Source organism: Oncorhynchus clarkii, chromosome 4 (genome assembly GCF_045791955.1).
Source record: "Oncorhynchus clarkii lewisi isolate Uvic-CL-2024 chromosome 4, UVic_Ocla_1.0, whole genome shotgun sequence".
NCBI classification, from domain to species: Eukaryota; Metazoa; Chordata; class Actinopteri; order Salmoniformes; family Salmonidae; genus Oncorhynchus; species Oncorhynchus clarkii.
The window spans coordinates 55,008,365-55,034,917 of record NC_092150.1 but is presented as its reverse complement, the minus strand read 5'-3'; the positions used below and the strand labels follow the sequence as shown (position 1 = coordinate 55,034,917).

Sequence of the window (26,553 nt, the reverse complement as noted above, 5' to 3'; positions counted from 1 at the left end):
GCTGAAGTGACAAATCTAAACTGCCCATTTCGTGCACAGCCATGTGAATGGTGTCTTTTCCTATGATACACAAAACATTCAGCCTGTTTTTTTACAACTGCTATGAAATTTCTGATTTAAGTTGCAAAGTTACTTCTGTGATAGATGAGCCTTGTCCACATTGACAAATTTAGGTTTTTGCGACCATTTCACAAAAATGGTCAAATTGCGTGATTTGTTAGCATTTTGCAAACCCGATCCCCCAAATGAATGGTTTTGACCAATAAAGTTGCTTCACTACACTGCTTGGTGTAACATGTATCCAGATACTGAAAAGGCACCCGCAAAATAAAGTGTCATTTGCAGTGTGCATAATCATGGGCAAAATCATTGTAGCCCATTGCGATTTAGGAAAAAAAAAAGTCATCTTTCAATAGTTACCCAATTTAAATTCTTGAGATAAAAATTAGGCCAGCGGTGTCCATCTGTGGCAAAGTGCTCACCCAAATCAAACATTTAATGCATTTTTTTTTAAATATGAACATTAGCAAGATGCTGCTACACTTGACCTTGGCATTTGTTCATGTTTAGCAACTCCCAATTAGCGCATTCCTCTAGGACAGGAAATTCCATTGAAAGCGGCATCAACTTCTGGGGATCCTGTCAACTGATCCTATTCCGTTTCAAACATCCATGCTGGACAGGCGTGTGAACCATCCTTTATGTTTAGTGCAATAACTGTTTTAAACACAAGATGTCACTTGTGCCTGAATTCAACCCAAAACCAACAAGTATTCAGTCAGTGTTAAGAGCAGTTGTATGAAACCAATCGCAAAGGCAAGCTAAGCTTGCCAGCCGCTCTTGATTTCCATTCAACTGACAACCAGTACGGCTGAACACTGAACTGTAGCAAACCAAAAGGATAACATTGAGTAAAAAGGTGTAGATAACGCCAACAACCTTTTCACATGCGAGTTCCAAATATCTTCAGTCGCCCCAGTGGGAGTTGATTTTATGCGCGTGATGTCACAATGCACTCCCTGCTCCAAAATGTGCACAGTTAACCGACGCTGACCTCAAACCAAGGCACACTACCTACTAATTTTCTACGTTTGCCTCATTCAGTCATTCACTAAAGTAGCCCATTTCACTGTTGCTGACCATTTCAATTTGAGAATTTAATGAGCCGGACAAACTTTCCTTCAAGAGAAAGCCCAAGCACTTCCCCAGATCAAGTATACAGGCCTTGCACATTTATTGCCTTCCTTACAAATAACTGGACATGCGTGCATTCCTATCAAAGTGCCTTATTTTCTGCATAACGTGTTGTCGTTTCTACTGTAGCATACCGTAAGTATAATGTACTTAGTCTTTTATTCATTTGCGTTCTGATTTTTGCCTAGATTGTAATGGACACGCGTGTAAAACACTTTTGAAGGTGGTACTGAATATGAGCTAATGCTAACGCCATACAATGCAGTCGGGTTAGACGCTTACGTGATGTCAGACTCGACTGACTTATGGTGATCTCAACTGGAGTACCCCCATTGTCTTGAATGCACTGAAGTCGTTAGTTGATTTAAACACGGCATCAGAGTGTAAACTATGGTACCTCAGGGTTGCCAGATCAGACCCCCCTTTCCAGGGGTATTTAGCTTAGAAAAACTGTTGATAAATCCCCCATCTTAGTAATGTTTCCTGCATCATCCTCCCCACAATACCGTCCCCAAGGACTTAACCCCCCAAAATGGATTGAGCTATATCTTGCAACTCTGTTTAGCTTTCGTGCTACGGTTGTATTTGGGGAGGTGACAACAATTGGCTTTTTGATTAGTTAACTGTAAACTACTTGTCATGTGTACGCCGTAACAAGTACAAAGATTTGTCACATGCTGAAGTGGCCAAACTAAGTTAAGATCTCAGGCAACGGGCGCAGTGAACGGCATGCCATATTTTCTAAACTAGATTTACATGGCTCCCTTGTACCGCATCACATTGAAAAACAAGTCAACCTGTTATTTAGACTAGATGATAACGTTAACATTTAAGGTGGAATAAAGTTGTGAAGACCTTTATTTCTCATCAGTACAAAACATTGTTTAGATGCTTTTCAGACAATGCGGTTTAGAGTCGTTTGTTGCAGCATGCGTTCCGTTGGTACGCTGCAGGGACCACAAAAATGTGATCGTACGCGCCAGAATTGGGTGGCGATCTGGTGACAGACCGCACACGGCTTTTTAAGCATTGTGACCACTCAGGACCCATGGATGGGGGCATAGCCACGGTAGCCAAAGTAAATGGCCTGCCAAGCATGATAGGTTGCTAATTACTCAGGAACCACACCTGTGGAATAACACTTGTTTAGGCCCAAAAACAACATTACCCATTAATGATGAGATTCCACCGGGGTCGGGAGTCGCGGTCCTCGTTGAGGGTGGCCCAGCAGTGGTCAAGCACCAACGCTACCTTGGGGTCAGAGGACGTGGTCAGCTCCACCTCAAAGTGCAGAGGCTGTCTCAGGTACCTCACCACTGGATAGTCCTCCTCCTGGTGGAACGTGTTATACGAGGCGTCTGGAACACAGAACAAGACAACCGGGGATCGTGTTCAGTGGGCACCATCTGAACTTGTCCATTAAGAAACGCTCGTTTATCATATCCTGTTGTGCCCCGATGAACACAAGTCATTTATAGCCAACACTACCCCCCCAAAATCAGCTCCTCACCGTTACTCCATAGCCACACTTGTAGCTCTCAGAACGCAAGGCTTACATTTTTTGGGAATCGTTTTGTAAAGGAGACCTTCCAAGATTATTTTAGAGGCTAGGGGTCAAGTTGAAATTCTGAATTTGAGCACGCTTACCCTGAGCGAGTCTCATTCTGACCATTAGTCGACCCGTCCCAGTCTCGACAAAAGGCTCGTGGTCACGCGGCCTGGTCAGGAAGGCCAATGTGCGAGTGGTGTTGGCCACGTAGTAGCAGGAAACCTTTAACCTAAAAAGAGAGATGTAGGCAACTTCAAGCAGTGGAGTGGACACACTGGAAGTAGAGGCACATTTTCCCTGTATACAAAGCATTGAGCAATTGGTGAAGGAAAAAAAAACACCCTATAAAAGCTAATAGCCACAATTGTGATGCGTAATACACTTACTGATATTCCTCCTCTGAAGACATCGTGGCATTCAGCTTCACCTCAAGTTCATCTGGCAAGGAGATTTCGTTCTCATACAGCATGACATTGTTGATAAACTGTAGTAGAGGGGAATTGCTTATTACAGCCTGCAGAAGCAAACAGTCCGTATCACCTCAGGGTAATCGTCATTTTACCTTCCTGGTGGTGCCACAGGAGTTCACAGTGAAGTGGAAGTAGGCGAAGCGATCGTCGCTGTAGGTGGGACCACAGGCGGGGTCGCTCAGGGTCAGCTGACCGGGGTTCAGACCGGGAGCAGACTCCACCTTCACCGCCAGCGCAGTCATCGTTCCGTTAGAGAAACACTCTTGGAGGTGGGGGAGCAAAAGACAGGTAGCCATCAGACCTGGGTTCTGTATTTGTGACACTTCATTGAGCTTGAACCAATGGAATAGCACCAAAAGTGCAAACCATGCCCATCTGTGGCACTACTATTAGAATCACAGTATTTGCAAGGAACCCAGGTTTGGTAACCATGTCAAACGACTATTTATCGGAAGCAATTGTTTGAGAACCAACCTGTCAGCGTTTTGAGGAAGCTGCAAGCCAGGGAAAAGTATTTGATGGTCATGTTGTTGTAAGGATTCAACAGAGCCACATCCAGTCTGCTCCTGACAGAGGACGAGTGAACCGACTGGGAACCAATGGGAGAGTTCATTAGTCCAATATCGTATGCATGTATACAGGTTAAGGAAAGCGAGGCTAGCTGCAGCAATTTAGGTTAACATGTTTTGGGAGAGCGTCGTACCTCAAACACTGCGTCCGGCGAAGAGAAGGGCAACGTGATGGTGAAGTCTGCGTCGCCCTCTGTTAAATACTGTTGAGCAAGCTCATGGTTAAGCAGCCGCTTGCCAACCAAGACCACGAAAAAGGGATCTTGGTTCCTGTAGTCCACAGTGATGTGGAAGTTCTCCTGATCACAGTTGCCAGTGACTGAGGGCGGCACTACAAGGACAAACAGGGTTGTGTTCATTAAGCACAAAAAACAGGAAGGTACTACTTGAACTTGTCCAAGAAGAAGCCCTTGTATTGCAACGGTGGGCCTGAATAAACACGATCCTGGCAAATCAGGAACAGGACAACGGGGTCCAAATACTCTAAAGCTTAACATTTTCTTTGTAGAGAGACCGCATAGGAAAAACCTACAGTATGGCTAGTTGGGCTTCCACTGACAATTTCCTTTCAGGTCAATCATTAACGAGAGGAAACCATTCAACAGTAGTTTGGCGTAGTCCAGAGACATACCAATGTCCAGCAGTACAGCGTCCACAACGGCAGAGTGAGAGAAAGGAGCGTACTCTGGAAAGACGACCAGGCCGTAGATCAGCTGAAGAGTGAAGGTTGTGACACCTTGTTCCGCCCTTCTCTGTAGTGAAGTTAAAAGCATTGGTCAATTGATACAACAATAGTGCTAACAGAACCTTACTCAACATCAAGTGACAAGTACATATGGGGACTATTAAAACAAACTATATACTTAAAGTAATGTTGCCCTCATTCCTCTAAATCAAGCACTATTGGCAACTGCCAAAATAATGGAAACTTTTGAGTAAATGAGGGATACAAAGTACATTTGTGCCATTATTTCTATTTTGTTGGTGGCCCACTTATTAGGGCATGTACAAATCACTGCGTGTGGCTTTGCATTTAACAGAAACACACCTCCTTGACGACCACCGGGTCTGAGAAGGGCACCTCCATCCTGAAGGTCTTCAAGGTGTTGTCCGGGGATCTCTGCTCCTGAACATTGAAGCCTCTGGCGTTGCACTCTGCAACAGTTAGCACCATGGTGGGAAAGGTGATGTTCAGCAGCTCCACATCAAGGTTGAAGGTCCCCAACTCAAGCACAAACACTGCCTGCTCAGGAACTGTGTCTAAGGGCGTGTCTGTTCATTGGCAAACAAAGGAAAACATTTTGAAATGCGGTACAATGGAAGTTGAAAATTGACATTTGTTATTGGATAAGTCCGGGTATTGCCTCCCCGTTTCAGTACATTTTCTTCTGTTTCGTCGTGCCTAATGAACAACCCAGGCATCCCAAATTACCATAGGCACTGTTCAACTAAACCAGACTCACAGTTGCGAACTTGTGGAGGCCTGGCCATCGGAGGTGTTGTGATAGGGAAGAGGACTTTGTAGCTGGTGTCCTCGTGTGCGACCTCCTCGATCCACAGCAACTCAAGCATGGGCTCAATGGTGTAAGTGACAAAGTACTGGTCATCCTGAATATGGCTCTGTAAGGGAGACGAGTGATGCAGTCAGGCTGTAATACACAATTGGAGTGCAAAAACAGGTCAATGTTCCTTATAAGCCAGAAAGTTAAATACAATCATTCTACGCATGTCTTTTAGCCGCTCGTAATTTAAGACAAAATATCCAAAGGAAAGTATTGTTTACCAGACTTTAGAGAGCTGGTAGGTATACGCTTGTCAACTTGCATTTCCGGCGGTGTGCATTTTCAAAGCAACTGACACGCAAAGTAAACACTCGCACAATATGTAAACAGCAGCCGAGTGTTGCTTGCATTCAGTTGACAGTAGCAAAGCTACCGGCTCCCTAAAAAGTCCGGTAAACAATACTTTAGTGTGGATATTTGGTCTCAAATGTCAAGCGGCTAAAGGACAAACTGCAAAGACAAGCGGTAGAGTATGTTTAAGTGTCATTTTATGCAGCATTCACACAATTTGCAATCCATTGTATATTAGCCTGATTAAGCAGACAATTGCTCAATAAGAAACATTTTACACAAAACGGTTCTAGGAGTTTACCCATGAGAGATGGCAAAGGGTTACTGCAAAGCACTGAAGGCTCTACAAAGATTCTACAAGATTTAGAAATTAAACAGGAACATTTTACTCAGCCAACGCTGACCTTGAAATAGCCGCCAACAGCCCCCACCGGAATTTCAACAATAATATGAGCCTCCGTGACTAAAACCGAGTAGTTTCTGGCAGCCATTTCCTCAGTGTCCAGCCTCTTAGCGTCAATTCCCATGTACACCTCCAACATAGTGAAGGCATCAGAGGAGAAAAGTGGGTCTATGTGCTTGGGCATGTACCAGGTGATCACTTCTGGAGTAAAGACCACTGCCTCTGCAGTGACACAAGAAGCCAAGTGCACATCATAACAGAACATTTTGCAACTGAAAACAAATGTGCCATTATTTGGAAACAGTTCACCCCAAAACATTTTCCCAACTGAACACTACATAACACAAATTAAAGTCTTGTCTGGAGCCAATTAAGAACTGGGTTTAAAGGATCTTAAATTATTTCACACTCAACCTGGTGTTGGACAAACAGCCGTGGCATCTACTCGAGTAACCAGCCACTTCTGCTCAAAGAAGGTTGAGGTTGAGAGCACCCGCATCGGAACCCCAGCTACCTGTTCAGGGGGCAACCACACCAGGGCCGTGTTCAGTAGGGCAAACCGTATTAACAATGTTGCAGAGTTCAGGTAGGGCCACGCATTCCAAATGTTTGCTCCACTGAACATGACCCAGTTCATGGAGGAAGTCAGCTTACATTCTGGAGGTATGTTTCCTCTGCATTATGGGGGCTTCTTAACACCAGCCGTGTGGGAGTGTTGGCTATCGCATAGCCCTTTCTTTGGACCTCATCCACATTCATGACCTTCTTGCTAGGACTAAAGACGACTGCTGTCATTTTGTATCCTGAAGCAACAGCCTGTCTCAGGAAATGGAAACATGAATTAAACAAAATTGTCAACAAACGCACATTTTGTTTAGCGCCATCCTGTCATGTTGTAGTGAAATTACAGAAACTGAAATATGGCTACCTCAGCTCCTCTCCGGAAGTTGGCGCTCCTTGCTTTCGGGCCCCCAGTGGGCTGTTCGGGGACGGTTTGGATGTCTGGAAGAGTCCTTCTGACAGACACCTAGAGAAGAAAGGCCATTATTCCCTATGCCTTTTCTCCCTCCCAGACAATAGGAAATCAAGGGCCAGTTCTCAATCTGTCCACTCGCCTCCTTAAATGCATTGAGAATAGGCCAAGATTCCTCACCTCTAAAGTTGTCCTATGTGCATTTTGAAGAGGCGAGTGGAATTGAGAGAGAGAGTCAAGACCTCTGTTGTGTCACAGAAGAAATGAAACACTGGACAGTTGTGGCTCTAGACAGATCATTTATACAGGCAGTACGACAAGCTCGACTGTAAACATGTACATTAGGGCATGCTCTGCTCACTTGCCTCGATGTAGTTGCGGTCGCACAGAATCTCTCGGGAGGTCCAGGGGGTGTAGCTACAGGTTTTGCCCACTCTATACACAGGGTCTTCAGTCATGTGGTTTCCTGGCAGCCTGAACTGCATGACCAAGCTGAACATCTTATCATCCTAAAATGAGGGGGAAGGAAAAAAAGCCTTTCATTATATAGCAAAAAAAACAAATAATTCAGGTGACATTCATGCAAGTTATAGACTGTGGCAAAATTGGCTATATGAATGCAGCTGCCACTGTATTGAAGCCACACTACAGAAAGTTGGCTGGCCCTCTGAAATCCCTCCATAAACTTCTGCTGTACCTTCCGTCATCGTTAACTTAGAGGTAAGAGATACCAGACCCAGGGGTGGCTAACAATGGAGATCCTTTTGATAGCCAGAGTTCAGTAAAACTGCTTCAATGTTTCTGGCACCGTACTTCTAATAACCTCCATGCCCTAAAATTGTATGAATTACCACCTCTACGGCAACTCAGGCTTATTGAGGACCTTTTTACTGAAGAATGTGTTTGTTTTCAATGATTTCATTTTTCCATCTAGTGATGCAAATATTGACTTGAGCCCTGTATACACCAAGATACATATGTAAAAGAGCCTGGTCTCAGCATGACTCCATGTCAAAGGTTAAATAAAATGACGTTGCTACATTATGGGTTGCAAATGCAGTGATACTGAAAGGCAAACTGTCCATTTGAAGTTTAAGCAAACATTACAGCGCTTACCATGTGTTGGGAAAAGCAGTTTTGAAGAGAAGCAAAAAACATGGCATTCCCCATGGGGTCAAATTTAAAGCTGAATCCACACTGAGTAGCAAGGCCAGGCGTCAGGTTAATGATTTGTGTGTCATCTGGAAGGGATGGAGATGGTGTGAACACAATAGTTGACAAGCAATATCAAGCCATGAATTATGAAAGGAGAGAAAGAGAATCATGAGGCAAACTCACTAAAGACAGTAGCAACCTCTTCAAAAAGAGGAGCGACACTCAAACGGATAACGTTACCAAGGCATTCAGCGTGGAGGTCATCTGGAATTGGAAAGCTTAGTTAAAAATCAAAAAATATATATTGTCAAATGCTTAGTGCTTGAATTTGCAGGGTGCAAAATGCATACTTATAGAAGGTGTCTGTTGTGCTTGTATGCCCACAGCTGCCATCAAGAGGCAAAACAACCTGTAAGGCATTTGACAAATTATGATTGATTAAAAGGAGGACAAACAACTCAAATGTTTGCATCGCATAAGACTGTTCTAGGCCTGCTACTACTTACCCTGAGCTAAGGAAAATAAGCATTGTAGAACAGAATTGTTTCAATAAAATACACAGCTACAGAATCTAATATTTGACCCAAGGTGTGCAGCCTACAGCCCAGGGGTATGCAACTTTTACCCTCTGACAAAGGCTTCCCACACTCAGTCACCTGAACCCCAAAGGGCTGCACATTTTCTTTTTATTCCCCTAGCCCTACAAAGCTGATTCAAATAATCAATCAGCTTTGTTAATCTGAATCAGCTGTGTAGTGTTAGGACAAAAACCAAAATGAGCACCAAGTTTGGGAAACGCTGCTCTGCCCCTTCTGCCCGTAAGGCAACTTATTTGAAAAGTCATTACGGGCTCTATGGACACTGCGGCTTCAGCATGCTTTTGGTGCACAGTCGACAGCACGCTGGACTTCATGCAAGTGGGTTGAGGGTTCGAAACTTGATCCCTGCTTGTTTCATTTGAAGTCGTGCACAATTATCAGTTAAACATTTGGTTTATATTGCCCATTCATTGTCAGTTAGAGACACAGTAGTACATTGGGACCCAAAAGCATAATCAGTGCTCTAACTCCCTCTTGGTCTTTAGGGCAAAACTGGTCTGTGTGAGGATCCTGTTTTTTCACACCTAGCTCAGCTATTAGACTATTCTTTAATAAAGGTTGAAAAGTCTATTGTTCAGCTATTAGCCCCCCTCCCCAACTTGCAAAAAATGGATGACTTTTAGTTGAGAGGAAAACCTTTTTATTTTCAATCCTCCCCCCAAAAATCTGAAAACAACTGTTTTATTTTTCTTCAAAAATAATTGTTCGCGTCATCCCTCTAAGGCCTTTCTGTTAGCCTGCTAGTCCCGTGCCGCTAGCTGCCTGAAGCCACGCACTGGACTTGTATGATCACCTGGCTACGCATGCCTTTCCCTAACGTCACCATGCCGTGTCGATTGCTGTTCTGGTTTGTAACTATTGTTTAATTTCACTGTAGAGCCTCTTGCACTACTCAACACGCCTCGGCTAACAATTTAGTTCCACCTCCCACACGCGCAGTGACATCACCAGGTTTAAATGCTATTTCTAGAGACAATATCTCTTTCATTATCACTATATGCACAGGTTTACCCCTACTGTATTCACATCATACTATACTTTTGTATGTACATTATGCCTTGAATATATTCTACCGTGCCCAGAAATCTGCTCCTTTTACTCTCTGTTCTGAACATACTAGGTGTCCAGTTCTGTTAACCTTTAGCGGTACCCTTATCCTCCTCTGTTCCTCTGGCGATGTAGAGGTTAATCCAGGCCCTGCAGTGTCTACCTCCACTCTCATCCCCCAGGCTCTCTCATTTGTTGACTTCTGCAACCGTAAAAGCCTTGGTTTCATGCATGTTAACATTAGAAGCCTCCACCCTAAGTTTGTTTTATTCACTGCCCTAGCACACTACACCGATCCGGATGTCCTAGCCGTGTCTGAATCCTGACTTAGGAAGACCACCAAAAACCTTGAAATTTCCATTCCTAACTTTAACATTTTCCGACAAGATAGAACTGCCAAAGGGGGCGGTGTTGCAATTTACTGCAAAGATAACCTGCAGAGTTCTGTCTTACTATCCAGGTCTGTACCCAAACAATTTGAGCTACTACTTCTAAAAATTAACCTTTCCAGAAACAAGTCTCTCACCGTTGCCGCTTGCTATAGACCACCCTCTGCTCCCAGCTGTGCCCTCAACACCATATGTGATTTGATTGCCCCCCATCTATCTTCTGAGCTTGTGTTGCCTGGTGACCTAAACTGGGACATGCTTAACCCCCCGGCCATCCTACAATCTAAGCTTGATGCCCTCAATCTCACACAATTTATCAATGAACCTACCAGATATAACCCCAAATTCGTAGACACGGGCACCCTCATAGATATCATTCTAACTAACTCACCCTCCAAATACACCTCTGCTGTTTTCAACCAAGATCTCAGCAATCACTGCCTCATTGCCTGCATCCGTAATGGATCTGCGAACAAACGACACTCATCACTGTCAAACGCTCCCTAAAACACTTCTGTGAGCAGGCCTTTCTAATCGACCTGGCCGGGATATCCTGGAATGACATTGACCTCATCCCGTCAGTAGATGATGCCTGGCTATTTGTTAAAAGTGCTTTCCTCACCATCTTAAATAAGCATGCCCCTCTCAAAAAAATGTAGAAACTAGGAATAGATATAGCCCTTGGTTCACTCCAGACCTGTCTGCCCTTGACCAGCACAAAAACATCCTGTGGCATTCTGCATTAGCATTGAATAGCCCCCGTGATATGCAACTTTTCAGGGAAGTTAGGAACCAATATACACAGGCAGTTAGGAAAGCTAAGGCTAGCTTTTTTAAACAGAAATTTGCATCCTGCCTGTACAAACTCAAAAAAGTTCTGGGACACTGTAAAGTCCATGGAGAATAAGAGCACCTGATCCCAGCGACCCACTGCTCTGAGGCTAGGACACACTGTTACAACCGACAAATCCACTATAATTGAGAATTTCAATAAGCATTTCTCTACGGCTGGCCATGCTTTCCACCTGGCTACCCCTACCCCGGTCAACTGCCCGGCACCCTACACAGCAACCCGCCCAAGCCCCCACCATTTCTCCTTCACCCATATCCAGACAGCTGATGTTCTGAAAGAGCTGCAAAATCTGGACCCCTACAAATCAGCCGGGCTTGACAATCTGGACCCTCTCTTTCTAAAATTATCTGCCAAAATTGTTGCAACCCCTATTACTAGCCTGTTTTTCGTATCGTCTGAGATTCCCAAAGATTCGAAAGCTGCCACGGTCATCCCCCTCTTCAAAGGGGGAGACACTCTAAACCCAAACTGCCACAGACCTATATCTATCCTACCCTGCATCTCTAAGGTCTTCGAAAGCCAAGTCAACAAACAGATTATTGACCATTTTGAATCACATCGTACCTTCTCCGCTATGCAATCTGGTTTCCGAGTTGGTCATGGGGCACCTCAGCCAAGCTCAATCACCACATTCTTATTGGCAGACTCATCAGCCTTGGTTTCTCAAATGATTGCCTCGCCTGGTTCACCAACTACTTCTCTGATAGAGCTCAGTGTGTCAAATCGGAGAGCCTGTTGTCCGGACCTCTGGCCGTCTCTATGGGGGTGCCACAGGGTTCAATTCTCGGGCCGACTCTCTTCTCTGTATACATCAATGATGTCGCACTTGCTGCTGGTGATTCTCTGATCCACCTCTACGCAGATGACACCATTCTGTATACTTCTGGCCCTTCTTTGGAAACTGTGTTAACTAACCTCCAGACGAGCTTCAATGCCATACAACTCTCCTTCCGTGGCCTCCAACTGCTCTTAACTTCTTGACGCTACCCATCCCTTTTAAGCTGGATAATTGTCATCAGCAACCACTGAGTAGCATAGCGCCTCAGTCAAATAATATTACTAAAAATATTCATATTCATGAAATCACAAGTGCAATATTGCAAAACACAACTTAGCCTTTTGTTAATCCACCTGTCGTCTCAGATTTTGAAATTATGCTTTACAGCGAAAGCAATCCAAGCGTTTGTGTAAGTTTATCGATCGCATGACAAAACATTAAGTACACTTAGCATCAGGTAGCTTGGTCACGAAAATCAGAAAAGCAATCAAATTAATAGTTTACCTTTGATGATCTTCGGATGTTTTCACTCACGAGACTCCCAGTTACACAACAAATGTTCCTTTTGTTCCATAAAGATTATTTTAATATCCAAAATACTTCCGTTTGTTTGGCGCATTATGTTCAGAAATCCACAGGAAAGCGCGGTCACGACAACGCAGACAAATTCCAAATAATATCCATAATGTCCACAGAAACATGTCAAACGTTTTTTATATTCCATCCTCAGGTTGTTTTTAAAATATATAATCGATAATATATCAACCGCAAATGTCTTTCACAGTAGGAGAGGGAAAAGCAATACCTATCCAAACTCTGTTGCGCGAGCAAAACTCATGTGACCACTTGACGCGATGTTATCGTTCTGGCTAATTTTTCAAAATAAAAGCCTGAAACTATGTCTGAAGACTGTTGACACCTTGAGGAAGCGATAGGAAAAGGAATCTGGTTGATATCCCTTTACATGGAGCAATAGGAGGCTATGGAACATGAATTTGTCAAAATAGAAGCCACTTCCTGGTTTGATTTTTCTCAGGGTTTCGTCTGCAATATCAGTTCTGTTATACTCACAGACAATATTTTGACCGTTTTGGAAACTTTTCAGTTTTCTATCCTAATCTGTCAATTATATGCATATTCTAGCATCTGGTCCTTAGAAATAGGCCGTTTACTTTGGGAACGTTATTTTTCCAAACATAAAAATAGTGTGCCCTAGCTTCAAGAGGTTAAAACCTCTACGGGATCGGTGTCCCTAAACTGGGACAGTTGTTGCTCAGTATGCGATAATGTGTCAAGAATGACGTTGTAAACAACAGCCAACAGCCAGGACATAGACATGTCTTGTATGGGCTGAAAGCTTATATTATTGTTAATCGGGTAACTGCAGTGTCCAATTTACAGTAGCGATTAAAGCAACAAAATACCATGCTATTGTTTGAGGAGAGCACAAAACACTTTTATAAAAGCAACTGGTTTGATACATTCATCTCTGAAGGTAAATGTACTTACATTCAGTAATCTTGCTCTGACTTGTCATACTGAGGGTCCCAGAGATAAAATGTAGCATAGTTGTGTTTGATAAAATCAATTTTCAAATGTAGGAACTGGGTTCTACAGTTTGACCCCGCTGCTGTCTCTGGCTCCCCCCCCCGAAGGTCTGGATGTGTGAAGGTTAGTTTATTTTCTGTAGGCAAGCTAATGATCCATCATGTATGACATTCCTGGGAGTGTGTAAAGTTAAAGTTTTGAATTACCATTGCATTTTTGTTTGTTCCCTACAGTTATGTACTTAAATGTATAAATTGACCAATTCGGCACATTTGGGCAAACTCCTGTCAGACTTGATACAACATATTGTGTAGTAGATAGCGCCGGAGGGGATGGCTGCTGTTTTCTTGGCTCTTAATTACCAACCGTGCTATTTGTTAGTTTTTTCACATTGTTTGTAACTTATTTTGTACATAATGTTGCTGCTACCGTCTCTTCTGGACATCAGAACAGCGATTACTCACCTCGAATTGGACGAATAATTTGTATTTAATGAGTTGGACGGGAAGGAAATACTCCAAATACTCCAAACACCCGAACAGGCCCTCATCCTCATCATTCGCTAGAGAAAGAAATTGATCAGGGGGCCTTGTGAAGATCAGACGATGAGTGGCTAATCTGCTTTTGCCATCCATACTGTTAGCTAACGTTCAATCGCTGGAAAATAAATGGGACAAACTGAAAGCACGTATATCCTACCAACGGGACATTAAAAACTGTAATATCTTATGTTTCACCAAGTCGTGGCTGAATGACAACATTAATAACATACAGCTGGCGGGTTATACACACTATTGGCAGGATAGAACAGCAGCCTCTAGTAAGACACGAGGCGGGGTATGTACAGTCACTGTGGGGATGACATCGTCGACGCAATTGATGAGGCCAGTGACTGATGTGGTGTACTCCTCAATGCCGTCGGAAGAATCCCGTAACATATTTCATTCTGTGCTAGCAAAACAGTTATGTAGTTTAGCATATTCTTCATCTGACCTCTTTTTTTAATAGACTTTGTCACTGGTGCTTCCTGCTTCAATTACCTTGACACCGGTGTCCTCGCACATTGACACATTGTCTTTGTACCGGTAGCCCCTGTATAGCCCCACTATTGGTATTTTACTACTGCTCTTTAATTATTTGTTATTCTCCTCTATTACTTTTTGGGGGGGATTTTTCTTAAAACTGCATTGTTGGTTAAGGGCTTGAAAATATGCATTGCACAAATATCATTTTGATTTGATTGTCAAAAAGGCAAATTCATGAATTGTGAAGTCCTCCAATGATGATGTCACCAGGAAATGTGGCAGACATTTGCCTGACAACTCACTGAATTCTTCCACCGCTCTATCATTCGTTACTCACAGTCTGAGTGCCATCATTGAAGTAATTTGTGGTGATGTCAAAATGAGGTGTGTTGTTCAAAACAAAGTCATCAGCAATTGGATAATCTCAGAGAATATAGTAGGCGCCTGCTGTAATTCGATTACAGCTATTAGATGATTGAAGGTTTCGAGTCCTTTGAGTGAAATAGTCATGCCCATGTTGTGACATCCTGTGATGTCAGGATGTTCTCAAGCCAATTAGTGTATGATTAGGGAACTTGTTATTGAACATGTCTCCCCTTCTGGGGAGGCCTGATTTTGAACTTGTTGAACAAGAAAATTCAAAAAGTTAACTCTTTAACCCTTGTAGAATGAACTGGGGAAAGTAATTTCCGGATAGGCCGGAAATGGCCTGAGTAGAAGGATTAGTAGCAACCGCACAGTATGTATCAAAACAACACCAACAACTCAGTAAGTCAGCCTCTCAGGCTTTGGTCAATTGAACATCACCACTGAATAGTCAGTCTTTTTGGAGGCCTCTGAGACCTACGCAGGGTCTGAGGTACTATGTCAGAAACTACTCTCACACTCCCAGTACCTGGTGTCACATAATTATCCCTATTTGTTCTCCTTTCTTTTTCCTGTGTGCCCTGTGACAGTATGCCTGTGTCCCGATACACAGCCCCATCTTCTGTCCTGACTTGATATGACCGAGGCGCAACCTCCTCCAAAAGAGTAACTTTTCTACCCCATGAATCCGGACCCAGTATTCAAACCACATCTTGAGCTGCCAAACTCTTCAACTGCGTGGTCCTGTCCTGCACAGCTGATTGGCAGTCATTCTGCAGAGAATAGACAACCGGGAACGCAACTTGCATCCCATTAGGATTTCTGCAGGTGACCGGCCACACTCTAAGGGCGCTGCTCTCCTTTTTAAAGTCTCTTCACAATTTACACACCTTTTTCAGCCTTTCCGTTACTTTTAGGATATAGCGGACTAGAGGTTATATGTCTAAACTCATAATACTCACTGCAAACAAATTGGGGTGCATTATCAGAAACCACCACTAGAGAGATCCCATACCTAGCAAAACATTATTTAAAAGTGTAAAATGACAGTCTTTGCTGTAGTGCTGGACAAGAGTGTAATTTCAGGGTAATTTGACATGTAGTCAATAGTCAACAAATAGTCCTTACCATTGCAGTGAAACAGGTCAACTCCAACCTTCTCCCAGGCTGTGATATGTACCTCTCCCATAACCATGGGCTCCTTGGGCTGTCTATATGAAATTTGACAGGTGTCACAATTTCCCACCATTTGCTCAATGTCAGAATTTATATTTGGCCAGTGAAGGGAGTCTGTCCATCCTCTTACATTTCTCAACTCCAATATGTCCTTCATGCGCTCTGCATCTCCTGACGCATTGAAGTAGGTATCACTATTCTGTTTGTCTTCCACAGCATACCATTGACCACTGACAGCTCTGCACTTAGTGGTAACTACTGCTTACAAGAGCCCTTTTGCCAGCCATTTTCCAGATTCTGCATCACCTTGCAAAGAATGGGATCTTTTGTGGTCTCTTCAGCTATTCTCCTTAGATGCAGCTCAGATACAGGAAGTGACTCCATGACCATATCCACATGCAAGGAAACCTCCTCCTCCATAGACTCCTGACTCAGGCTGATTTGGGCCACCACTGGTGGAGCCCTTGAGAGGGCATCTGCTACCACTAAAGTTGACCCAGGCACATAGGTTAGAACAAGATCATAGCGTTGCAACCTCATCATCATCCTTTGAATACAAGGAGGCATGTTGAGAGATTGGAATAAGGGGTTAATGGTTTCAAGAATCACCTTTGGTAAGCCATAAATGTAAAAGTAAAATTTCTCACAGCCAATAACCAACCCTAGGCACTCCCTTTCTGTTCGAACAGAATGCTGTTCAGCATCAGTCAAAGAACAGTCCGAATAAGTCACAGGCTTCCACATACCTTGATGCTCCTGAAGCCGCACTGCTTCACCAATGTCATTTTCGGAAGCATCCCTGGACACCTTAGTAGGCCTGTCAGGTTTGAAAAAAGTTAGCACTGGCTCTTCAACCAAAACGTTCTTTACATTGTTCCATTCTCTTTAATGTTCTCTGTTCCATGAGAACTGTGTCTTGTCCTGAAGGAGTGTCCTTAAGTTCAATGTTTTAGCAGACAGGTTTGGTACAAACTTCCGCAAATAATTGACCATGCCCAAGACACGCCGAATGCTTTTTCCTATCTGTGGGTTTTGCCATCTCCCTCACAGCTTTGACATTGGCATTATCAGGCTACACACCCTCCGAGGCCAGCTTATCCCCAAGACTGGCTGTCTAATTGTAAAAAGGATGTTTGCTTTTGGGGGCTAAATGATAGTGCTGTATTAATGAGAATACATTTTGGGATATAAGCCAAACAGGTCTAAGACCTAAGCTGGGACCTGACATCCATGCCGACAAAAGCTCATACAAGGCATGTGTATAAATGATCCGTATATGTTTTAACCCTGTCCGACAACCATTATAACTCTTCATCCTTCTCTCTACAAAATAATAATGGTTGCATTTCCTGTCTGTGAAACACTTAATTAATGATTGACTGACTAATGAGCTCCTCAACAACTAATTTAGCCCCTTTTGAAAAAGAGCAGCATTTTGTCATGGTCACCAAACAAACAGACTTGCTCGTTTAGCTAACCAAATCATCAGTCCTAACTCGATATTATGAACAACGAATTCAACAGTTGCAGTAATGTTTACAATTTGACTTTTGCTTTGAAAAGCAGATCAAACAGAACAGATAAGAATGAACTATAGCCATTGAATTTGATCACGCATTATAGAGAAATATTGCAAGATCTAGAATGCCCTTCAAGCCAATTAGAAACAAGAATTCAACATTTCCATGGTATGTGTATATATACTGAACAAACACATACATGCAAAATGTTGATCCTATGTTGATCCATGTGCTGAAATAAAACATCCCAGAAATATTCTATACGCACAAAAAAAATATTTCTCAATAATGTTGTGCACAAATTTGTTGATGTCTCAAGTTGTGAGGGAGCCTGCAACTGGCATGCTGACTGCAAGAATGTCCACCATAGCTGTTGCCAGAGAATTGAATGTTGACTTCTCTACCATAAGATTGTCGTTTTCGAGAATTTGGCTACACGTCCAACTGGTCTGACAACCGCAGACCATGTGTAACCACGCCAACCCAGGACCTCCACATCTGGCTTTTTCACCTTGTCTGAGATCAGCCACCCAGACATCTGATGAAACTGTGGGTTTGCACAACCGATGAATTTCTGCATAAACTGTCAGGAACCGTCTCAGGGATACTCATCTGAGTGCTTGTAGTCCTCACCAGGGTTTTGACCTGATTGCAGTTTGGCATCGTAACCAACTTCAGTGGGAAAATGCTCCCCTTCGATGGCCACTGGCACCCATGGATGAATCCCAGTTTCAACTGTACCGGGCAGATGACAGACAACGTGTATGGCTTCATGTGGGCGAGCGGTTTGCTGATGACAACATTGTGATCATAGTGCCCCATGGAGGCGGTGGGGTTATGGTATGGGGAGGCATAAGCTACGGACAATGAACACAATTGCATTTTATCGATGGCTATTTGAATACACAGAGATACCGTGATGAGATCCTGACAACCATTGTGGTGCCATTCATCCGCCTCCGTCACCTCATATATTTCAGCATGATAATGCACGGCCCCATGTCACAAGGATCTATACACAATTCCTGGAAGCTGAAAATGTCCCAGTTCTTCCATGGTCTGCATACCCACCAGATATTTCACCCATTGAGCATGTTTGGGATGCTCTGGTTTGATGTGTACGACACGTGCTGCATGAGGTGTAAGGGATGCGTACTGGCAGCAGAGAAATCAGACGCAGGAGAGAAAAAAACTCTGTTCCCAACAGCGCAGTTTAATAATAAAAAACCCACCGGAAACCAGAACAATCAATAAATGGGTACAAAACCCGACGCACACCAGACATAACGTGCACAAACACTACAATAAACAATACCGGACAAGGACATGGGGGGGAACAAAGGGCGAAATACACAATATGTAATTGATGGAATTGAAACCAGGTGTGTGGGAAGACGAGACAAAACAAATGGGAAATGAAAGGTGGATTGGCGATGGCTAGAAGACGTCGCCCGAACAAGGAGAGGGACCGACTTCGGAGGAAGTCGTGACATGAGGCAAATGGTGGTCACACCAGATACTGACTGTTTTTTTGTTCCACGCCCCTACCTTTGTTTATAAGGGATCTGTGACCAACAGGTGCAAATCTGTATTCCCAGTCATATGAAATGCATAGTTTAGAGCCTAATACATTTATTTAAATTGACTGATTTCCTTATATGAACTGTAACTATATTATATTTGAAAATTGTTGCATTTATATATTTATTCAGTATATACTGTATACTCCTCTGTAAACTGGTGATCTCTGTATACCCGAGGCAACATCCTCTTGATGTTGATGTGTATTTATAAGACCCTCTTAGGCCTCACTCCCCACTGTCTGAGATACCTACAGCAGCCCTTATCCTCCACATACAACACACATTCTGTTAAAGGTCCCCAAAGCACAAACATCCCTGGGTCTCTCCTCTTTTCAGTTTTCTGCAGCTGGACACTGGAACGAGCTGCAAAACACACTCAAACTGGATAGTTTTATCTCAATCTCTGCATTCAAAGACTGAATCATGGACACTCTTACTGACATGTACGTCTGCTTTGCGTGATGTATTGTTGTCTCTACTGTATTAATGGTTTACGACACTCTTTTATGACACCTGTGGTATATGTGTGGCAATGGCGGAATAACATTAAAACTCGTTAACTATGATCGATGGTGCTGGTTGTCCTTGCTCCCTGTAACTAACAAAGTAGTACATGGTTACAGAAGTGGAAATTGTGTTTTTTTTCCGTGAATGTTGGAGTTTATGGAAGTGCAATGGAATGTAACTCAAGCCACCAGAGGATTTGAGTCTGGATGGCAATATGGACGAGAATTAGAAAACATTTCAAAAGTGTTTTTTGTTGTATATGTCTGCCATTGGCGTTACAAAGGAGCCTTATGAATGTAAAGTTGCTCTCTTTCTTACTTTAGCGGGACCACAGACGATCAATATAATCAATACCGTCACGTTTGCTAATGAGGAGGATAAAGACAAGTTTGCGGAGGTACTGGATCAGTTTGATGCAGATTGTTCACCTAAGAACAACGAGACATATGAATGTTATGTGTTTCGCTGTCATATACAACAGCAAGGTGAAAAGTTTGACGTCTTCCTTACTGATTTGAAATTAAAAGCACAGACGTGTAATTTTGTAGACCTAACCTCATCTATGCTTCAAGATCAGATTGTGTTTGGTATAAATGACTCCAGAGTTAGAGAAAAAATTGCTGCGGGAATGTGAGTTACATTTGGACACTGCAGTAAAAATATGTCAGGCGAATGAGCTGGCACAATTGCATATTAAAATCTTTAGCTCCACACCAGCAAGTACTGCTATGGAGGTGGAAAGCGCAGCAGTGGATTTTGAAAAATGACTTTGATCAAAGGCTTCACAAGCAATATGATTATAACAGATGTGGCACCAGGCACCAGACCAGGAAGTGTCCTGCCTTTAGGAAATGTTGCTACAAGTGCAAGGGATAACATCATTTTGGAAGAATGTGTTTTGCAAAGGACAAGTATGGGAGACAAAATGTTCACACTATTGAATTGGAGGAGAGTGAACAAAGTGATTTGTTTGTGGTCACTGTGGATTGCATGGAGGACAGGCAATAACCATCACAGGTCCATACTGTAGTTAGTGACCACTGGTGGTCAATGGTACAATTTTGACCTTAAAGCTGGATACAGGAGCTAAAGCCAACCTAATCAATATGAGATAAAGCACAAACCAGTCATCATGCAAAAGGCTGTGGCTCTCAAAGCGTACAATGGCCAAGCAATTGAGACTAAAGGTTTGTTTCGGCTGACTGTAAAGAGAAAAACAAGAAGCCACACACTTAATGTTTGTGATTGTACCAGAGGAGCATGGTTCTCTTTTGGGGGATACAGCATGTGAGTCGTTGGGACTGGCTAAGCGAGTGTACATCATTAATGACTTGACTGGCTGCACAGTGTTCAAAATGGTAAGAAGATTGCTCAACACTATTTGGATGTGTTCACAGGTTTCGGAGCGTTGCCTCTCATTCACTCTAGTAATTCATGCACCACGCCGAGTTCCGGTGCCACTACGGAAGGATCTAAAGAAGGAGTTGAGGAAGAATGGTGAAACTCAATGTGCCCGTGAAAACAGAGGAGCCAACAGACTAGACTGGGTCAATTCCATGGTCTGTGTTCGGAAAAGGAATGGAGATCTGAGAGTCTGTATGGACCCCAAGGACCTTAATAAATATCAAAAGAGAGCATTTTCAGAATCCTAAGATGGAGGAGATGGTGTGTGAAATGGCTGGCGCATTTTATTTCTCCAAGTTGGATGCTTCAAATGGATTCTGGCAGATGAGGTTGGATGCAGCCATCACCAAGTTTTGTACAGTCAATAACCCCTGTGGAAGATATTCCTTTAAGAGGTCACCTTTTGGCATAAGTTCTGCCATTGAGCTCTTTCACAAGGCCAAGGAAAGTGTCATTGAAGGGTTAGATGATGATTGTGGATGATTTTGTGGTCTGGGGGTCCACTATTCAGGAACACCAGGAGTGGTTGGAAAAGACTCTGCAGAGGGTTCAGAAGCATGGTTTGAAGCTAAATCGGGCTAAATGTAAGTTCTGTGTGAAGGATATCATGTTTCTTGGGGATAGGGTATCCTCGGAGGGTGTGCAGCCTGATCATGCCAAGGTCAAAGAGGTGAGGGAGATAATCCCACAGATAGGAAAAGCAATTCAGCGTGTTTTGGGTATTGGTGAATTATTTGGGGAAGTTTGTACCAAATCTGTCAGCTAAAACAGTGAACTTAAGGACACTCCTCCAGGACAATACATAGTTATTGTGGAACAGAGAACATGAGAGTGGAACAATGTAAAGAACATTTTGGCTGAAGAGCCAGTGCTAACTTTTCTCGAACCTGACAGGCCTACTAAGGTGTCCATGGAGGCCTCCAAAGATGGCATTGGAGCAGTGCTGCTTCAGGAGCATCAAGGTGTGTGGAAGCCTGTGGCGTATGAACCCATTCTTTGACTGATGCTGAGAAGAGTTATGCTCAAATAGAAAAGGAGTGCCTAGGATAGGTCGTTGGTTGTGAGAAGTTTCACTGTTACATTTATGGCTTACCAAAGATGATTCTAGAAACACACCCTAAACCCCTTATTCCAATCTCTCAAAAAAAATCTGAATGACATGCCTCCTCATCTTCAAAGGATGATGATGAGGTTGCAACGCAATGATCTTGTTCTAACCTATGTGCATGAGTCAACTTTAGTGGTAGCAGATGCCCTCTCAAGGGCTCCACCAGTGGTGGCCAAAATCAGCCTGAGTCAGGAGTCTATGGAGGAGGTTGCCTTGCACGTGGATATGGTCATGGAGTCACTTCCTGTATCTGAGCTGCAACTAAGGAGAATAGCTGAAGAGACCACAAAATATCCCATTCTTTGCAAGGTGATGCAGAGTCTGGAAAATGGCTGGCAAAAAGGCTCTTGTAAGCAGCACTTCCCACTAAGCGCAGAGCTGTCAATGGTCAACAGTGTGCTGTTGAAAACAACAGAATGGTGATACCTACTTCAATGCTTCAGAAGATGCTACAGGGAGTACATGAAGGCCATCTTGGAGCTGAGAAATGTAAGAGGATGGACAGAGTCCCTTCACTGGCCAAATATAAATTCTGACATTGAGCAAATGGTGGGAAATTGTGACACCTGTCAAATTTCATATAGACAGCCCAAGGAGCCCATGGTTATGGGAGAGGTACCCAACTCAGCCTGGGAGAAGGTTGGAGTCAACTTGTTTCACTGCAATGGTAAGGACTATTTGTTGACTATCGGCTACTTGTCAAATTACCCTGAAATTGCACTCTTGTCCAGCACTACAGCAAAGACTGCCATTTTACATTTGAAATAATGTTTTGCTCGTCATGGGATAGCCTAGTGGTGGTTTCTGATAATGCACCTCAGTTTGCTTGCAGTGAGTTTAAGATGTTTGCAGAGCATTACGAGTTTAGACATTTATCCTCTAGTCTGCTATATCCTAAAAGTAACGGAAAGGCTGAAAAAGCTGTGCAAATCGTGAAGAGACTCTTTTAAAAGGCAGCACACAGTGGGACTGGTCCATTCTTGGCTGTATTGTCTTACAGAGCATCGCCCTTGGAATGTGTCACCTGCAGAAATCTTAATGGGACGCAAGTTGCGTTCCAGGTTGCCTAGTTTCTGCCTGAATGACTGCCCATCAGCTGAAGTCAAGACACAAACTCTTCTATGACAAAGCTGCTAGAGTGTTGTTATTGTTGGCAGCCCAGGATGTAGTTCGAATTCAGGGTCCGGATTCACGGGATAAAAAGGCTACCCCTCGGTCATATACAGTCAGGACAAGATGGGGCTGTGTATCGGCGCAATAGACAAAGCCTTTTGAGAACACAGGAGACGTTTGAGGATACTCAGGACACTGGCATAGTGTCACTGGACACACCAAAAAAAATCAATGAGAACAAGTGGGGATGTGACAGAAGGTACTGGGAGTGGGACAGAAGAGTCAGATACAGTGCCTCAGACCTTGAATAGGCCAGCAGGCCTCCAGAAAGATTGAATATTCAGAGGTGATGTTTAATGGACCAAAAACTGACACATTGAGTGGGAGGGTTTTCTTTCGATATGTTCATGATTGAACATTTGAAAAGAGACATTAATTGATATTTGTGAATTGACATTGCTTGTTAATTATTATTTTTATTTTTTTCACCTTTATTTAACACGGTAGGCTAGTTGAGAACAAGTTCTCATTTGCAACTGAGACCTGGCCAAGATAAAGCATGGCATTTGAATGAAATGTGTACGTTTGTATAAAAAGTAATATAATACACACTTCCGTTCAAAAGTTTGGGGTCCCTTAGAAATTATTTATATATATATATATATATATATATTTTTTAAATGTACCTCTTTTTCTCCCCAATTTCGTTGTATCCAATTGTTTAGTAGCTACTATCTTGTCTCATCGCTACAACTCCCATACGGGCTCGGGAGAGACGAAGGTTGAAATTCATGCGTCCTCCGATACACAACCCAACCAAGCCGCACTGCTTCTTAACACAGCGCGCATCCAACCCGGAAGCCAGCCACACCAATGTGTTGGAGGAAACACCGTGCACATGGCAACCTTGGTTAGTGTGCACTGCGCCCGGCCCGCCACAGGAGTCGCTGGTGCGCGATGAGACAAGGATATCCCTACCGGCTAAGCCCTCCTTAACCCGGACGACGCTGGGACAATTGTGCGTCGCCCCACGGACCTCCCGGTTGCGACAGAGCCTGGGCGCGAACCCAGAGTCGCTGCAGTACAGCGCCCTTAACCATTGCGCCACCTGGGAGGCCCATGTCCTTGTTTTTGAAAGGAAAGCTATTTTCTGTCAATTAAATAACATCAAATTGATCATAAATAAAGTGTAGACATTGTTAATGCTGTAAATGACTATTGTAGCTGGAAACGGCAGATTTTCTATGGAATATCTACATAGGCGTACAGAGGCCCATTATCAGCAACCATCACTCCTGTGTTCCGATGACACGTTGTGTTAGCTAATCCAAGATTATAATTTTAAAAGACTAATTGACCATTAGAAAACCATTTTGCAATTATGTTAGCACAGCTGAAACTGTTGTCTGATTAAAGAAGCAATAAAACTGGCCTTCTTTAGACTAGTTGAGTATCTGGATCATCAGCATTTTTGGGTTTGATCTGAGGACCCATACCACATTTTTTCAGTCTACTGAGTGGGACTAGAATTTGTCATGCCCTCTTCACGACTGTCTTGGTGTGCTTGGACCATGTTAGTTTGTTGGTGATGTGAACTCCAAGGAACTTGAAGCTCTCAACCTGCTCCACTACAGTCACGTCGATGAGAATGGGGGCGTGCTCGTTCCTCCTTTTCCTGTAGTCCACAATCATCTCCTTTGTTTTGATCACGTTGAGGGAGAGATTGTTGTCCTTGGCACCACACGGTCAGGTCTCTGACCTCCTCCCTATAGGCTGACTCATCGTTGTCGGTGATCAGGCCTACCACTGTTGTGTCATCAGCAAACTTAATGATGGTGTTGAGTCGTGCCTGGCCGTGCAGTCATGAGTGAACAGGGAGTACAGGAGGGACTGAGCACGCACCCCTGACAGGCCCACGTGTTGAAGATTCAGTGTGGCGGATGTGTTGTTACCTTCCCTTACCACCTGGGTCGGTCCATCATGAAGTCTAAGATCCATTTGCAAAGGGGGGTTTTTAGGCCCAGTGTCTTTATCTTAGTGATGAGCTTTGAGGGCACTGTGGTGTTGAACGCTGAGCTGTAGTCAATGAATAGCATTCTCACATAGGTGTTCCTTTTGTCCAGGTGGGAAAGGACAGTGTGGAGTGCAATAAAGATTGCATCATCTGTGGATCTTTTGGTGCGGTAATGGAATTGGAGTGGGTCTAGGGTTTCTGGGATACTGGTGTTGATGTGAGCCATGTCCAGCCTTTCAAAGCATTTCATGGCTACAGACGTGAGTGCTACGGATCGTTAGTCATTTAGGCAGGTTACCTTTGTGTTCTTGGGTACAGGCACTATGATGGTCTGCTTAAAACATGTTGGTATTACAGACTCAGACAGGGAAAGGTTGAAAATGTCAGTGAAGACATGCTAGTTAGCCAGCGAATGCTCGCAGTACACATCCTGGTAATCCGTCTGGCCCTGCGGCCTTGTGAATGTTGACCTGTTTAAACATCTTACTCACATCGGCTGCGGAGAGCGTGATCACACAGTCGTCCGGAACAGTTGGTGCTCATATGCATATTTCAGTGTTTTTTGCTTCAAAGCAACCATAGAAGTAGTTAAGCTCATCTGGTAGGCTCGTGTCACTGGGCAGCTCTCAGCTGTGCTTCCCTTTGTAGTCTGTAATGGTTTGCAACCCCTGCCACATCCGACGAGCTTCGGAGCCGGTGTAGTACGATTTGATCTTAATCTGATTTAGAGTTAGTACGATGTTTAATAGCCTGTTGAAATGTCAAACATCAATTAATAGGCACAAAATCATACCTCGCTTCCCCCCAAAAAAATATTTGTTTTGTCTCCATGACTATAAAATGTTGTCATGGAGACAAACCAAAGAGATTTTTATTTTTTTATTTTTATTTATTTCACCTTTATTTAACCAGGTAGGCAAGTTGAGAACAAGTTCTCGTTTACAATTGCGACCTGGCCAAGATAAAGCAAAGCAGTTCGACAGATACAACGACACAGTTACACATGGAGTAAAACAAACATACAGTCAATAATACAGTATAAATAAGTCTATATACGATGTGAGCAAATGAGGTGAGAAGGGAGGTAAAGGCAAAAAAAGGCCATGGTGGCAAAGTAAATACAATATAGCAAGTAAAACACTGGAATGGTAGATTTGCAATGGAAGAATGTGCAAAGTAGAAATAAAAATTATGGGGTGCAAAGGAGCAAAATAAATGTATTAATTAAAATACAGTAGGGAAAGAGGTACTTGTTTGGGCTAAATTATAGGTGGGCTATGTACAGGTGCAGTAATCTGTGAGCTGCTCTGACAGTTGGTGCTTAAAGCTAGTGAGGGAGATAAGTGTTTCCAGTTTC

At 43.4% G+C, this 26,553-nt stretch overlaps 1 protein-coding gene across 1 annotated transcript in view; it reads right to left on the bottom strand.

Annotated features, from left to right (window-relative positions):
* Positions 1 to 26,553, bottom strand: part of LOC139408003 (uncharacterized) — a 91,186-nt gene that overhangs the window by 55,865 nt on the left and 8,768 nt on the right. The window contains 13 exon segments of the mRNA XM_071151847.1: positions 2,363 to 2,552; positions 2,842 to 2,972; positions 3,130 to 3,227; positions 3,306 to 3,475; positions 3,688 to 3,802; positions 3,917 to 4,113; positions 4,414 to 4,529; positions 4,829 to 5,054; positions 5,246 to 5,402; positions 6,040 to 6,258; positions 6,448 to 6,552; positions 6,693 to 6,854; positions 8,128 to 8,252. Of these exon segments, the coding sequence (XP_071007948.1) occupies positions 2,363 to 2,552; positions 2,842 to 2,972; positions 3,130 to 3,227; positions 3,306 to 3,475; positions 3,688 to 3,802; positions 3,917 to 4,113; positions 4,414 to 4,529; positions 4,829 to 5,054; positions 5,246 to 5,402; positions 6,040 to 6,258; positions 6,448 to 6,552; positions 6,693 to 6,854; positions 8,128 to 8,252 (2,011 nt within the window).